At 32.8% G+C, this 15143-nt stretch overlaps 2 protein-coding genes across 2 annotated transcripts in view; one reads left to right on the top strand and one right to left on the bottom strand.

Moving 5' to 3' along the window:
* Positions 1–210: 210 nt before the first annotated feature.
* LOC107269218 lies at positions 211–10504 on the top strand. Its single transcript, XM_015742861.2, has 6 exons — positions 211–365; positions 1831–1992; positions 8363–8398; positions 8576–8846; positions 8964–9159; positions 9273–10504. The coding sequence occupies exons 2-6, from the start codon at positions 1884–1886 to the stop codon at positions 9297–9299; spliced, it is 639 nt and encodes a 212-aa protein (XP_015598347.1). The 5' UTR covers positions 211–365; positions 1831–1883; the 3' UTR covers positions 9300–10504.
* A 3665-nt stretch (positions 10505–14169) lies between these two features.
* The window catches only part of LOC107269151, a 16572-nt gene continuing 15598 nt past the window's right edge, over positions 14170–15143 (bottom strand). Inside the window, exons 2-3 of the mRNA XM_025087670.1 lie at positions 14417–14676; positions 14170–14305 (exon numbers count right to left, since the gene is read on the bottom strand). Coding sequence (XP_024943438.1) covers positions 14258–14305; positions 14417–14676 — 308 coding nt within the window. The 3' untranslated portion in view covers positions 14170–14257. The remainder of the gene's footprint in view (positions 14306–14416; positions 14677–15143) is intronic.

The raw sequence follows: 15143 nt of genomic DNA, 5'->3' as shown, positions 1-15143 counted from the left end.
GAATACATGCCTGCCCACTGTTCAGTCGCCAACGCAGGTGCGCAAACTTGAACGGCGCCTGGGACGGCCTAAAAGCTAGATTCTAGAGGCTACAGCAGCACCCCACCACGTCGCATCATTTCTCGGCGTCGACGTTGCCACCCACCACCGACACAGGACGCATCTATAAAAGCCCTCGTGCTCACGGGAGCAGTCCGAGTTCAGGTGCGAACCTTTCGATATTGTTCACTTATAACCGTCCACACCTGCCTCTATATTAACCGCATTCACTCTGGCTTATTGTTAGTCTGGCTTTGTCGCCTCCACGAAATTTATTACCTTATATTTCTCGCATTACTCTTTTTTAGCACGGATCTTGTACAAGGGTACGTAAACACGAAGGATTCTTGAGCAGTGTTGTCAATTGTCAATTTTCATTGACGCGATATCAGGGAAAGTGTCCGATAATGGGATGTTTTGGCGGAAATCGTATTCGATTACTACATGAGAGAATAATTGTTCTTTTGGGTATTTTCCTGTAGGGATCTTGGGACGAGTCGACGTAACGTTTAGTGGATAGTTGATAACGGATTTATAATTGTTATTAACAATTTTTGTCCACTCGTGGAACATAAGCGTTATTAAAATAATTTCATTAATATTTTTCTATTTTCCCTATAATCGTAATAATCGACATGATCTTGCTGATCCTGCATCGGTATCTATGTAATCTTAATAAATTACAAATTTTCAAACTTATAGATCGGTCTGCGTATAATCTGAATCGTGAAATTATCGTTGATACCTTAATGATGCCTTTATCATTGCTGGAAAACACCGACGACTTTAACAATATTACAAAACTTTCAATGAAATTCAGTTTCATGCAATATTTAGAAACTTAGTGTATTTAAGGTTATTAACAACGCATTATCTTCAGAAATAATTGGTTTACCCATTTTTTATATTTCAATATATTCATGTATATACGCGTGCATCTTATGTTCTTTGCTGCTAATATTTTACTGACATAATGCTAATATAAATACAATCGTGATAAAGTGTGCATGGTACGTTGACATGGGGGAGTGGTCATGGTGGTTGGAGGTGCGACGATCCCCGTGTTAATTAATCCTATCTTCAATTAGTCAGCAGTCCAGAAACCTTGTTTAGTTAGCAGTAACCGATCTCGTCGATTCCTTGTTATCTGTGAATCTCGGACACGTAACTAAATTTTATATGTTATCTCCTTGCTTTCTCGTATAGTATAAAACAATTGTTTCACATCGATCCTTACATAGGATCCAATACATAAATATTTATTATAGGTAAAGTACCATTTGAAAAAGGGAAGAGCAATTAACGTTAATTATTAATGCAAAATCAGACACTGTATATCAATGAAGAAGTACTGCCTTTCCTTGTTTTTCTGTAACCTGAACTGTACAGATCGTTTTGCACAAAAAAATTCACGTTAAATTATATTGAAAAGTGATAAAATATTTGAGTAAATTTCCAAAAATCACGGTATATACTCAATTATTAAAATGTTTTCCTTTTCACTCTGCTCTATAAATCCATCATAAATCCATGATCGGTGTTTGCGCAGTTTCTAGTTAAAGAAGTTACTCGAGCGGTGCTTATAATGAAGAAACTTTTAACTCTCAATATGTAACATTCAATATGTAATAGGATAACGGTACACGTTGAGATTTATAATTTGAATAATGTCTATAACGTGAGATATGCATTCAGAGATCGTCGATGCGTGTTTCAAAATCCTGATAATGGCCAAATTGTGTGATAATAAGCTTGAAGAATGTTTTTTTTCTTCTTCGCATGTACGTGCAGCAAGAGCGTAGGAGGTGTGGAAAAAGAAATTAAAAAACAGGATCGAGGCTAAAATGAGGGTAAATCACGGAATTGTGGCTTCGAGGGGAATTGTTACCCTTACAACGACTACGCGAACCTTGATTTTCATAGTGGTCTTCTGTTTCGCAAGCTGCGCTGCGGGTATGTATTAAAGTGATTATATATAGCATATTCAAAGATCGAATCAACAATTGTACGCCTTCCTTCTCATTTGCGCTCACGTTTAGTTACATTGTGATTTCGATATTTCGAGTTATTTTTAGTCGTTACATTTATATATTTTTAATCAATCTTGTATTGCATGTTATTATCTGATATAAAAGCAATATTTTTTTCAAATATACAGCTTAATGAAGGGTTACAAAATATATTTTTATATTATTGTTATTGATTGCAACTGAAATAAAAAATAAACGATGCTATCGACAAGAGTCGAAAATTACGAGAAAGCATTTATTACGAGTAGTACGATATGTTGATTGTAGGAGGACGTAGTTCACTTTGGAGCTCTTTACTTTCTATTTTGATTGACCTACTTTTATTTTTCTAAAAATAAGGCTGATTAGATAAGTAAATAAATAGAATTTTTATATTTTACTATTCATCTGAGAAAGCTATAGATACTTTTATTTTCAAAATGCTATTGCACTTGAGTTCTCGAAATCAATGTGTTTTCCCATTTTATTCGTTAGTTTAATTTTATTTTGTACGCAATTTTCAACTAAAGTCAATTTTGTCAATGTGCATACGATCCCAAGTGACGGACGTCAGGAACAATCGTGCCTGAAATACCCGTGTATAACGCACTTCAATTCAATTTCTCGTATATTATTATATCACAATCATGGAATTATCATGTTAAGCAGTATAAAACCCAGGTAGCAATTTTTTATGTTACGTAAAAGCCATCCGAATGGGTTACATATGTCCGCCAAAAAAGTTATCTGTAAGCTAACCCATGTCCGAAAGTTAACTTTCGGACTCCGGATATCTTTAAGACATCTTTTTGGCGCAAATATGTAACCCGTTCGGATGACCTTTTCGTAACATCGAGAAAATTGCTACCTGCGATGCTTTTTGATGTCAAAATATTACATAATTCTTGTTTACTTCTATAATGATTAATATATATCATATATTTTGTTTACTACCATACTGTATATAATACATTTTATGATTTTTCCATCGACGTTATATAAGAGCATTTCACGAACTTTAAATCCCAAAATTGTAATAAATACCACTTTGCAGCATAAAAGCAAAACTAAATTACCACATTTCCTACTACAAGATGCATACAGTGCAGCTTCAAACATTTTCCATGTAACGCTTTTTTCCAGCCGCTGTATATTATGCCGAAAAACATGTCCCTGAATCAACTTTTTTCTTAAAAAAACACATTACAATTAATTCCGGTAATAAAAAAAATAATAATACGTTTCACGTAAAAGCAATGACGTTTGCGGTAAAAGAACTAATTATTACATGGGTTTTATAAAATCTAAACGTGTTTGGTCTCACGATCCGAATATAAGCTTCATATCTGACAGTTTACATTAATCACGCATTTATCTATGAATCAAAGACTCCGAAACACGATATTAAAATAACTATTTTCAATGAACTCAAATATAATCCCGAAAATCTTCAATCCTTCCCCACGCTTTTCAGGACGTCAAATCCCTCGTGATTTACTACAGCTATGGATTAACTTGATACCATCCCGATTACATTATGAATCCAGTAGTTTGAGGTGGATTTTACAGAATTGCGGGATCCTAATTTGCGTGACTTTATGGCTTTATGATACTGCGCACAGTGCCTGGTATCCATAATTGAATTTTTTTTGAAAAATGTCTGGCATCGCGTAATTTTACAAGAAACCGTTAAAAGTAGCTGTACGAATGTTGTACAGATCGTAACAGATTTAATGAAAATTTAATAGAGACGATTGGGGAGTAACAAAGGCTGTGTTAAATAATCAATCACGAAAATTGCAAGTAACGTGGAATTGATATAATTGAATTGCTTTATCCGCAATGAAATACACCGATTTTTAAATAAATAAATGCTACAACTGTTTACGGGAGCACTTTCTTAAGAAATATTTAAGAATTGAGGACGTGTGAGATACGTGCAATACTTTCACGCTCGAATTTCTCAGTTATTTTCTATATCTATATGTAAATGTCATACAAGAGTCCAGTTTTAAAAAATGGACGCGCATGGGATTGGCATGAGCATTTGTTCTTACTTTATTAAATTCAAATAAATTATGACTTTTCACAGTTATGACGTCCCTCTTCAGTCACCTTAAAGTTGTAATTTCCTCCGCGATATAAACGTATCAAGTGTAAAATATAAGTCTGGAACCGCAAAACGGCAAATCAGAAATCGTAAACGCAAAATTGGACCGAAGCAAAATATGTCCTTACCTAGGCTCAACTAAACCGTGAATGACTGTGAAGTATTCGAAATTCAAACGACGTTATTTTTCGCGCTTTCCAATCGTTTGTACGTTCAGCGTCCAATCCGCTCCTTACCCTCTCCGAATTCGCTGAATGTTCCACGTCGGTTGCACGTCCTCACTACTTCAACAAAACATAGTTCCATTTGAGATAAATATTTCGAAGCTTGCAGTCAGATCTTGAGGAGGTTGGTAATCTGAACTGTCTCTTATCCCTCGACGCACAGCTCCGTGGCCACCGTGACCACCTCTTAAGAAACTTCTGAACGGCGAAGACTCAATGATTCTCCGACGTAGTAAATCCTGGGCGACGCATGCACGTACATAGTCTCTTCAGGCCCTGCAGATACTGAAATTTTGAAATGAATTTTTGTGCATTCACATAACGACTCAAAAACAAAAAAAACCTTCGATGAGGAAAATTCATAATTGATAAACGCCAATTTATTCCAACGCCCCGAGAACCACCCCTCGACATCTCGGGCCCCACGATGTCCCCAAATTAGGCCTTTTTTGTGACAGGCCTGAGATGCCACGCCACAATGTATACAATTATGATGTAGAACAAAAATAAATATGGGACATATCTAGTGTATGTGTAGCGTGTATTTATCACAGTCTCAGCACGAGATATAGCAATCAGCGTTCCTTTCCCAAGGGATGATATTCGTAAAGGTTCAAAATAATTCTCAAAGGAGACCCCTTCTCAGCCAATAAAATGCATCCAATGTAGAACACAATACAAAATTGGAAGTCCAGTCACGTTTTTCCGATAATTGTTTGTTGAATTGTTTTCATCGCAGACTGCACTTTACCGTGACTCACATATATAACGTATTGCTGAATTATCAGTTACTGACATTTCAAAGGAACCACACATGAGTTCATACGTAGAAGGAGCATCCGATTGGTACAAGCTTATAACGTGTATCCAATCTTATAGATATATCAACTCTACGCACACGTGCATAAAACATAATGAAATATTATCTTTTTTAAACTGATTTTTATCATTACGCGAAAGTAATATTGACAGATATCAGTGAGTCTAATTGGAATGCGTAAAAATTAATTAATAAAAATTCGCATCAATAATCATGATACCAATTGGCAGTTTACCTCATTCAATCAAAAAATACTGTCTGTTTGAATATTTTATATGCAGTGCCATTCCTCGCAAGATTTAATTTAAATACTGGCGAGTTTTATTCAGAGGAATTTAATTTTTAAATATTAAACAAATCTCCAGAACTTCAGTGCAGCGTACAAGGACGTCAAGCGGAGCGTCGGCAAGCGTCGCGTCTATATTTCTAGGCACCTGTTGATTTAATTCAGGAGTATCAAGCGTATAACAAAAATAGTACAATATAGAAAAAATATATGACAATCAAAGATTGATCAGATACATTCCCCTTCCCTAAAAATTATTTACGTTAATATAAAAATCAATCGAAATTTCTACAATTCTTCTATAAAGATCTAAAACGAATATCGCTTTTCGCTAAAGTATTAAGAATCGTTTACAGAGACCTTTCATCAATATTTAAATACCGATCAACTTTTATCTCGAGGTTCTGAAAATTTTTCAAATTATTATACTTTTTGTAAATTTATACAGAAATATTTTTGTAAAACAATCAAAGCAATTACGACTACAACTACTATATCAATCGATTTCTAAGTATTGTATTTTCGTTAAAAAAAAAAGAGAAACTGATCAATTCTTGAATCGATATTGTATTCGATGCTTATTTCTCTATTTAGTGATATCCGACATATGGAGATCGATAAATAAAACGATTCTTGACGCTTCTGATAGTTACGTGACTTCCACCTGAGAACGACGTACTAATTAACTTACCCTTTTTAATGGTACTATTTCCCTGAAGCGTAACTGCTTCCCCTGTCTTCTCCTCTTCGCTCTTTCCAATTTATCATAGATATACTATTGTATATTTATATATCCTATATACGCAGCTCACGTAACTCTATAAACTTTTTCCACATCATTTCGCGATTACTTCTTCTCGCATGTTCACTTATAATAAGAAAGACACCCGAAATTCCGTGAAAATCCTGTGGGTGGATAGAAACTAGAAAAAAAAATGCATTTGCTTAAAGTGGATATAGCATACGTACTCTATATAATTACAACATTTTTGTGTGCTTGAATAACATGTATCGCTTCTACCCTTATGAGTATTTCAGTTTCTTACTTATAGTATGCATACATTGGCAGAGGCCACTGCGCTAGAATTTTTCAACCATCCGGCCTGAATGCTTTTATTATGACTTAATTAAGCCGCCTTTTCAATGAAATCACCAAGTACCTACAACCGTATACGCATCCTCTTAGAAGAGATCTGAGTGTTACATACCTTGTATCTATAAACTGTGTACAGTATATTTTAATGACACATAGGTACAGCCAATAGGCTGCCGTTTGAAACTAAGATATTATTTGCATACACCACTATTATTGTACATGAAGAATCTTTATAACTTCCTGTTTTACCGTTTTTTTTCTTTCTTATTATGTATATCAGGCAAACGTATCCTCGTCAATTTTCACGATATTATCAGAAGATAATTTTTTCATGATATTCGTTTAGGCCTCTTTAATCAATGATACTAATATTGAGACGAGATAAATTCTCGAAGGTAGAACAATAGAAATAACCGAGTCTTATTCTTGATTTCGCTTACGTCACAATAAAATACTAATAAAAAAAAATTTTTAATTACGAGACCATAATTTTCTCTTTGCTCATCCTCTCTGTTTCACATATTAAAGCGACAATTAATACGGAGCCGAACACAAAGTCGATTAGAATATCCGTTGATAGGTTTCCTACATGCGACACGGTCTTTCAAATCCCATGTGAGCAACGTGTGAACAATTGGACAGCTGTTTATGGTTATGGCTATGGTTCGAGTCGACCAAGCCTGTGACATATGGAGTCCCATAGGGTTTCTGTAGGCCACAATCAAATTTTAGAATCGAAAGAGACTGTTTCTGTGACGCCATTGAGGGATACCGTATATCTATTCCTATTGCTGTAGAAAAGTAGCCACAGTGTTTGTATAGGGATACCTGACCAATTTCAAAATTGATCTTGTCTCGCGTTATTTTTTATGCTTTGTTTTTTGTAGAAATTTGTGGTATTCGTATACTTAAAAAAAATATTGGAAATTTTATTATGGTGCAAAAATAACAACTTTATTTGTGTTTGTCAGAAGTCATAAAGAAATGCACCTATGTACCTTTGGGATATTATTCCTTCTTCTTGAGCTTTTATTCTTCTATTTTCACTTGCACAATTTTATTTACCTCTTTGTAGATCTCAATGTTTTCTGCATTTAGATATTATGCTTGTGTGCACATTTCAATGCTTTATATGTCCCAGTCAAATTTTCTCCAACTATTGTTATTCTTATGAGCGGACATTTTGATGGCTAGGTTAACAAAATTATCTTGTACACAAGATATATTAATAATTGTAATTAAAATAAAAATAATTTTACTTAGCATGATCAAAAAATTTCTTTAATGATATTTATTTAATTTGTTGTAATTATGTTCAGAAAAGTAAATTAATTGATTACATGACGAATTTATTACGCGATCAAATTGGGAATTAATAATACCTTTCAATTAATAAGTACCAATGTCGGTAAATCTACCGTTAGAGACTCTATTAATTTTGAAATCTGGACGCCAATTGTTCGAATAACGAAACTAGCACGTTTCGAAATTGCAATTTTAAATGTTTTACTATATGAAAAATATTATGTTAGACTTCTCTTAATTTTACCTATAAAATATCTTACTTTAATGTCTTCTTGAATATTATGAAATTTTTCATTCAATAACATGATCGAAATATACAAACGATTATTGCTTACTCTACGAGTTAAAACCTAAAAAGTGCATATTTTTGCAGTTTTCAATATCGAATAAATCTTCATTTCTTCTAGAAAAAATTGAAAAAAATTCTTTACAACGAAAACAATCATTCTGGAATTACTTTTATTATGTTTCAGGATCTTGCTTGAGTTACGGACACTCATGCTGGGGTGGTATGTTATTTATATTATATTGATATATTATCTTAGCATATATTTATCGTACAGAATCAATATAACAATATCTAAATATTTTCCTTGTTCTCCTCTACACCGAAATTATTATTTTCATTGGATGATCGAACGGAAGTAATACAATGATAAGAATAATATTAGTTGAATTATTTACAGCTCACGGAAAACGAAGTGGTAACTTTGAAAACAGCCCTACTCGATCTGGATTAACACAAAATTCAAAAAATGATGCTGATCAGGAAGCAGCTCTACCATCGCTTGATGATCAATGGATACTGTCACGTATGGTAACTAGACAGTTTCACGTTCCATCTTCGGCCAAATTTCATACTAAATGGTACGACGTGCCTAAAATGAAGCTTCTGCCACGAAAGTGGGATAATGAGAATTCCGAAATTGTTGCTGAAAATCAAAACTATCCTCACCGGTTAGTTATCGATATTTTTCTTTAATATTGGTAACAGTTATTATTATAATAAGCCATCATTTAATTCATTTTTATTTTTATTTTTTCACTTTTATTTATTATATTATTTCATTTAAGATATCGGGCCGATGATGAAGACGATGAACAAGATGGCGAGAATGAAAATGAAATGAACATGCAAAATGGACAACAAATCCGTAGCGAGTCAACAGACCCACGTGACGAGACTGATGAAGTACTTTTACTACCGTCACAAAAAGAATATGGGAAACGACTAAGGAAATCGCGTATATTGCGATTTTTCAAATTATTGGTAAACTTTTCCATCCGTATATTTATATAATCAAAAATAACATTTATTGACGAGCTTCTAAAATTACCGATGTGTTCGATATTAGTGATGCTATTTTTTAATACTTTTTTCAGAACAACGATATCGAAAAGTTGGAATGAGCCTGAAGCACCAATGACGTTCTGTACCAGAAAAAAACCACTAGCTATTCCGAATCGCTGTTATTAGTTGTCACCGTTTTTTTTCTCGATTCGTGAAAATGGAATTCACAAACCCTGACTTCACTTAAAATTGAAAAATGGTCAAGCAATTTAATGAAATACTTAAGAGGCCGATGTTCTGCAAAGTAATTGGCCCCAATGAAAAATACATCGTATTTGGTGTTTTGTAATTGTCATTTTTTTTTAAATTTCTTATTTTATTAAAATTTAAAATATATAAAAATTGATAAAGATAATCAGTTTGGATTTATTTACAGTGGTAACGTATCTTCTACTTATTAAATACTTCATTACTAACTTTATATACACATATGTGTGTGTATATATATATAAATACTAAGAAAATCGGCCTCTATTTCAAATTAATCGTAAGTCAATTAATAGAATAGAGTGCAATATTGCACATACACAACAATTATTTTTTATCAACGATCGAGTCAACTATTCAGATTCCAAGCGAATAATTATTATAATTTATGGAACGATACGTTATTTATCATTATCTTATCTGAAATTAATCCAATCAATTATGAGCATCATATGATAATTATGTTATTTTATAATTATGCAAATCAATACCCATTCCTTTTCGTTACTACGAAAGAGTATATAGATTTAAAATGTATTATCTAACAATTTCACTGACAATCAAACCAGCAAGTATTTTCGGTTATACCGATACAACAATATAATGATGGCAGTTATTTTGTGAATGAGTAACACTAATAACTAATAAGAAATGTATACTGTTTTCATCAGTCTCAATTTAAAAACTTTTTAATGAAACCTTTGTCCCTCTCTATTAAATCATGATTATTTTTAAAATTTGAAATTTCTAACGAGAATTATAGTCTTTCCATGCACTGTATAATTGAGTAATAATGAAATCTTTAAGTCGCTGAGAGTTATCAATTAAAAGATGTAGAATTTCAGTTAATTTTTCTTTAATTCAAATATCATTATAATCTACGTTATATTGTACTTTGTAGGAATTTTAGAATATACGTAATTGACTATTGATTTGTATTTTCTGCAAGTGGTCGTTTTTAAGCAGGAAGCACAAGGTAAAATGGGCTGGACCTTTTGACTCTATGCTTGAATTGACCTATTGCGCATTCTCTCAGAAATATAACAATCAGAATTAATTGCAATGCTGTTATAAGAAATTGAACTAATGTATCCCCCTCGTATTGTAGATACATAAAGAATTAGTTTTCGAATAAATCCGGTTTAACGTGAAATTCTTGAACATGCTTTGCGGAAGATTAATGACATTTTCCTCGTAATCGAAACTAACGAAATCCTTGAGTTCCACAAAACCCACGCAATGACGTTTAACCGGTTCGACAGTATAAGACTAAAACGAATTAACAGGTATCTGAGGGTGTTTTTCAATTAAATGAATTTCTTGAAAACATAATAGAGTTTTCGCTACGCACAATAAATCAATTGATATCTTTGCACATGTTTATGTTTTGTTTATATTTTCATTATAAAACGGTCTACCAGTATTTTCTATAATATTTATGGAGTTAATTTGTCAATATAAAATAAAGTAACAGGATTTATTAGATTATTAAACAACACGTTTTTATTTCTATACATATTAATAATAATAAATAAACAAAATTTTTCAAAAAACGAATCTTAGTGTTTGAATTATTATAATGAAATTATCAAACGGACCCCCCCTTTCCCCCCCGGCGTATTATATTTGATAGTTTCAAAGATTTTATTGATTTATATATCCTTGAAGTTTTTTGACAAATAAAAATCTTGTAAATAAAGTATCATTCTTACAGCTTTCATATAATCCTTTCAAACCGGCGACAGAAACTAAGTAAATAAATAATTCCATCTCCACAATGAAATTTTGTTAGTGAAGTAAAGTTTTTATATCTTGATATTTTAAAAATCGGAAATTATCTTAAATACAGATTGTTAAATTACATTTAATAGTTTCATAAAAAATTAACATATAATTGAATACGTAATTTCATATAAGTAAAAAGACACGTTATCAATTTATATTTCGATATTGCGTTCCTGGGCTATGTTATAGAAAAAGCCTTTAAATCTTCAATATAAGTTTAACGATACCAATAATGTAGAATAGGTCCATACCGACACACGTTATGCTAGTACTCTGCAATATGTATATAAAAAAAATGATATTGTTGACCGTTGATAAAATGGTCCTCTGTATGGTCATTTATAAAACAAAGTCTGAATTTTTTATTAACCATCTAGGTGTATTAGATCTTATCTTCTAATTTAGAAAAAGTTCTTACTCAATTATTAATTTGAAGTGCTAACAGTAACAAGATTAAGTCTTAAACCTATTGGATAAAATACCTTGCGCACAGTTAATTGAATATCACATTTATTGATGCATAGTTTTTCGTGCACAGTGGGTACTCACCGAACAATCTCTGTCCAGTATACTACGATATCAGATCGATATGGGTTGAAGTCGTGGCCCGTGTAAAATAGGCTTCTGTTTTGCCGCCTACAATTATTATAGGTATGGTACCGATAGAAACAAAATGTTGTGAATAAATCCTACTTTACCCTTAGTGGTCGTTTAGATATGTGACGCCATCTGATTTAAGCTCAACATTTTGATATTATCTGGTGGCTATTATGTTATAATTTGAAAAAACCAGTTAGAAAAATTATAACTTAGCAATCAAACTTCAATATCATATAATTTGAAAAGCAATAGTTAGATTTTCCAAAACATTGTACATGAATATTACGATACATTTATAATATTATCTACAATAATTATGGGAGGCACAATGAAAATAAATATACGTATTTAGAGAACTAACTTCGTGTAAAATCGATGGTATAATAGCATAAGATTAATTTTTACTACTTTAGATAAACATAATCATATATTATATTCTTTCAGTTATACAGCGTCGATTCCGCGAATCATTAGCCGATACATCATATTTAAATCTATCACACATTATAAATCAAAGTTCAACAATGATTTTTGAATATATAATTATAATAAAAGATATTTTGTACAAAGATCACCTTCCTCAGATTTTCAACGTACAAGCGTTTCCTAGCTCACATATGTATTTATAAAAATGCATATCTTAAGGGGGAACCGTACAGACTTTTTCACGCGTGGGTGATTCACACTGACAGGGCATCAAAGCAAAAAATTTCGTACTCAAAAATCAAAGCACAGAAGCACTGTCACTAAACGCATTTGACTGAATTAAAGCCTTTCGATAAAATCTCAGTCACTGCAAAGGCCGAACTTTTATCGTTCTCTAGAATATGAATACTGACTAGCTGGTGATGGTGTCATGGCCGTCCTCCATGGCCTTTGTCAATTATGATATAGCACTTGTCAAACTATTTCACGAAACTGTAGACGAATATTGAAAAAAGGGTCCGTGGGGAATGAGAAATATGTATCAGGGACACATATCATATTACTGCAAAAGCTCAACGTGAAGCCAATACTGATTTTTGAATGTGAATGAACCTGTCAACCAGCAGATTGTCCTCGCCTGGAACTTAACCTTTTTCCCTCAGCAAACGCTAGCAGTAGTCCTTTGACGTCACAACTAGTCCCACTGTGGCGCGATCTATGGTCAATAATGTTAATTCTTCATAATCTATCTCTAAAGTAGTTATCGGTACATCACTTTAATTGGAGTAAGCCGCAAAAGAAAAGAAGAAAAAGAAGAATCCGTGTTTAGTCGCGCGGCTAAGATGACTTTTTAAATTCGACAAGATAAAAGCTATACTTTTACACTACATACTTCAAGTTTCAAAAATTGTAGTGTTCATGAAGTGTTTTTAATTATATAGGTAATATGTTATGAAATGCCATGATATTCCGTGGTTACCGTGTGTTTCCCGGTAATTTTTAATGAAAAATTCTTTCCGTATATTGATGCATGTTTTTGCATTATTCTTCTAGCCGTTTCACTCTCTGGTCCACAATGGTGAGTCTTGAATGTTTAGTGCCGATTCTAAGCTCGAAGGTGAATAGTATAAACGGAACTTTTTATGACAGCATACAAACAATTGTCAGGAACGTTTAATTGTAAGACTTGATGCTCTTATAGTGTAAAGTGAAACGGTTGCTAAAGAAAATTAAAGATTTCCCTAATTAGTGCAGTATACCTAATATCATTACGATTATATTGTTATTGATATCAATACTTACTAGAAACATGAAAGAGGAGGTTTTCACTGTTAAGAAAAGGGATACATAAAATATAGACATTGGTATAAAGCTCAAGAAATAGCAATGAACATGAATTATTTATGCTTAAATTTTTATTTAATGAAACCAATCGTACGGCAGATACGACTATTTTAATATATAAATAGATATAGCAGAATGTACACATTGTTCCTATAAAACAACAAACTCAAAATTAAATGAAAAAATTGTTTCAAAGTAAAGAAACCAAAGTGAATCCATATTTTTATCAGATACAAAAATCTCCAGCCGTCATTTTACAAGACTTTTGTGTCTGAAACTGGTCACTTGCGTAATTTAACTACTAGATATTTATGCCTGTATTAAGTGGAAATTGGATTGAAGGTAAGGTATCGGTTAAAATGATAAATATTACTGTGTTATTTAAGACAATTAACAATACTGTTAAACATTTAGGAGTGGTTTATATGGGCACGACGAATCAAGTAAATTCTTAACGTGATTGGCAATAACCAATTTTCAAGAGATCGATGAATATTTTTTTACAAGAAAACATTGCATTCTCGTTATACACAGTCAGTGTTAGGTTTCAGGGAAAGAGGTCACAGGTTACGACAATAACGATAATTTATTTATTTTTGCTGTTTATCCATCTTAAGCTTAGTTATTTTAACGGGGCTGAAAGAACGTCGTCTTCTTATTTGGTTTCTAAATCGGCCCCATTTGCACGACGATACGATGCCAACTGTAACGTAAAAAAATGACAAATATTATTAAACCTTATATTATTGCAATACAATTCAAAATTCATTAAATTTATACGATAAAAATTTCATTTCATATATTTTAGCTCTACCCATTGATTGATGACGAACGACAAAGGATAACGTTCAGGTCGCTGAGGTGGTTGTATCAGATCGGAAGAGTGACGTAATTGACGATCTTGAGCCTTTTGATTTTCATCAGGGAACAAATAATCGTTAGTCGATCGTGGCTCATCGTAATCCTGAATCTCTCGATTGGCAATAACATTCTCCAAGACGGCGTTAAGAGGATTCGATTCGGATCGTTTTCCGTGGCCACCAAAACATGAATGTCCGAATGCTGAACATCCGCCTGAAATTCAAAATATATTTTTCGAATCTAATTTCTGCACCTGTAAGTATATGAAAATATGTATAATTCATTAATACTAGGTTTACGGGACCCGTCAATTTGACGGAATTCAAACTTTGCAATGGAATATCTCGAAAACCGTTTGATCGATTTCAACCGTTTTGCGTCGTAAATTAATAATTTCTTCTAAAGAATTTATACACACAGTTTTTTCCCTAAGTCTTTTACTTTTTGAGATTCATATATGGTATACCTATCTCTACGGGACCCGTCAAATTGACGGGTACGCTTATCTCGAAAATAATCCTTATATTTTTGCTTTGTTCGCCACATTATTCATCCAGTAGGAAATACAAGAGTGAAAGCAATGTCTTTATGATCTCCGTTTCCATTTCGTTATCTCAATCTCGCCTCGATAGTGTAAACTAAAGCGGGTCGTCATATATGGTATACCTATCTCTACGGGA

The sequence above is a fragment of the Cephus cinctus genome, unplaced genomic scaffold (genome assembly GCF_000341935.2).
Source record: "Cephus cinctus unplaced genomic scaffold, Ccin1 Ccin1_scaffold0008, whole genome shotgun sequence".
In the NCBI taxonomy this organism is placed as follows: Eukaryota; Metazoa; Arthropoda; class Insecta; order Hymenoptera; family Cephidae; genus Cephus; species Cephus cinctus.
This window is presented reverse-complemented; position numbering and strand designations above follow the sequence as displayed.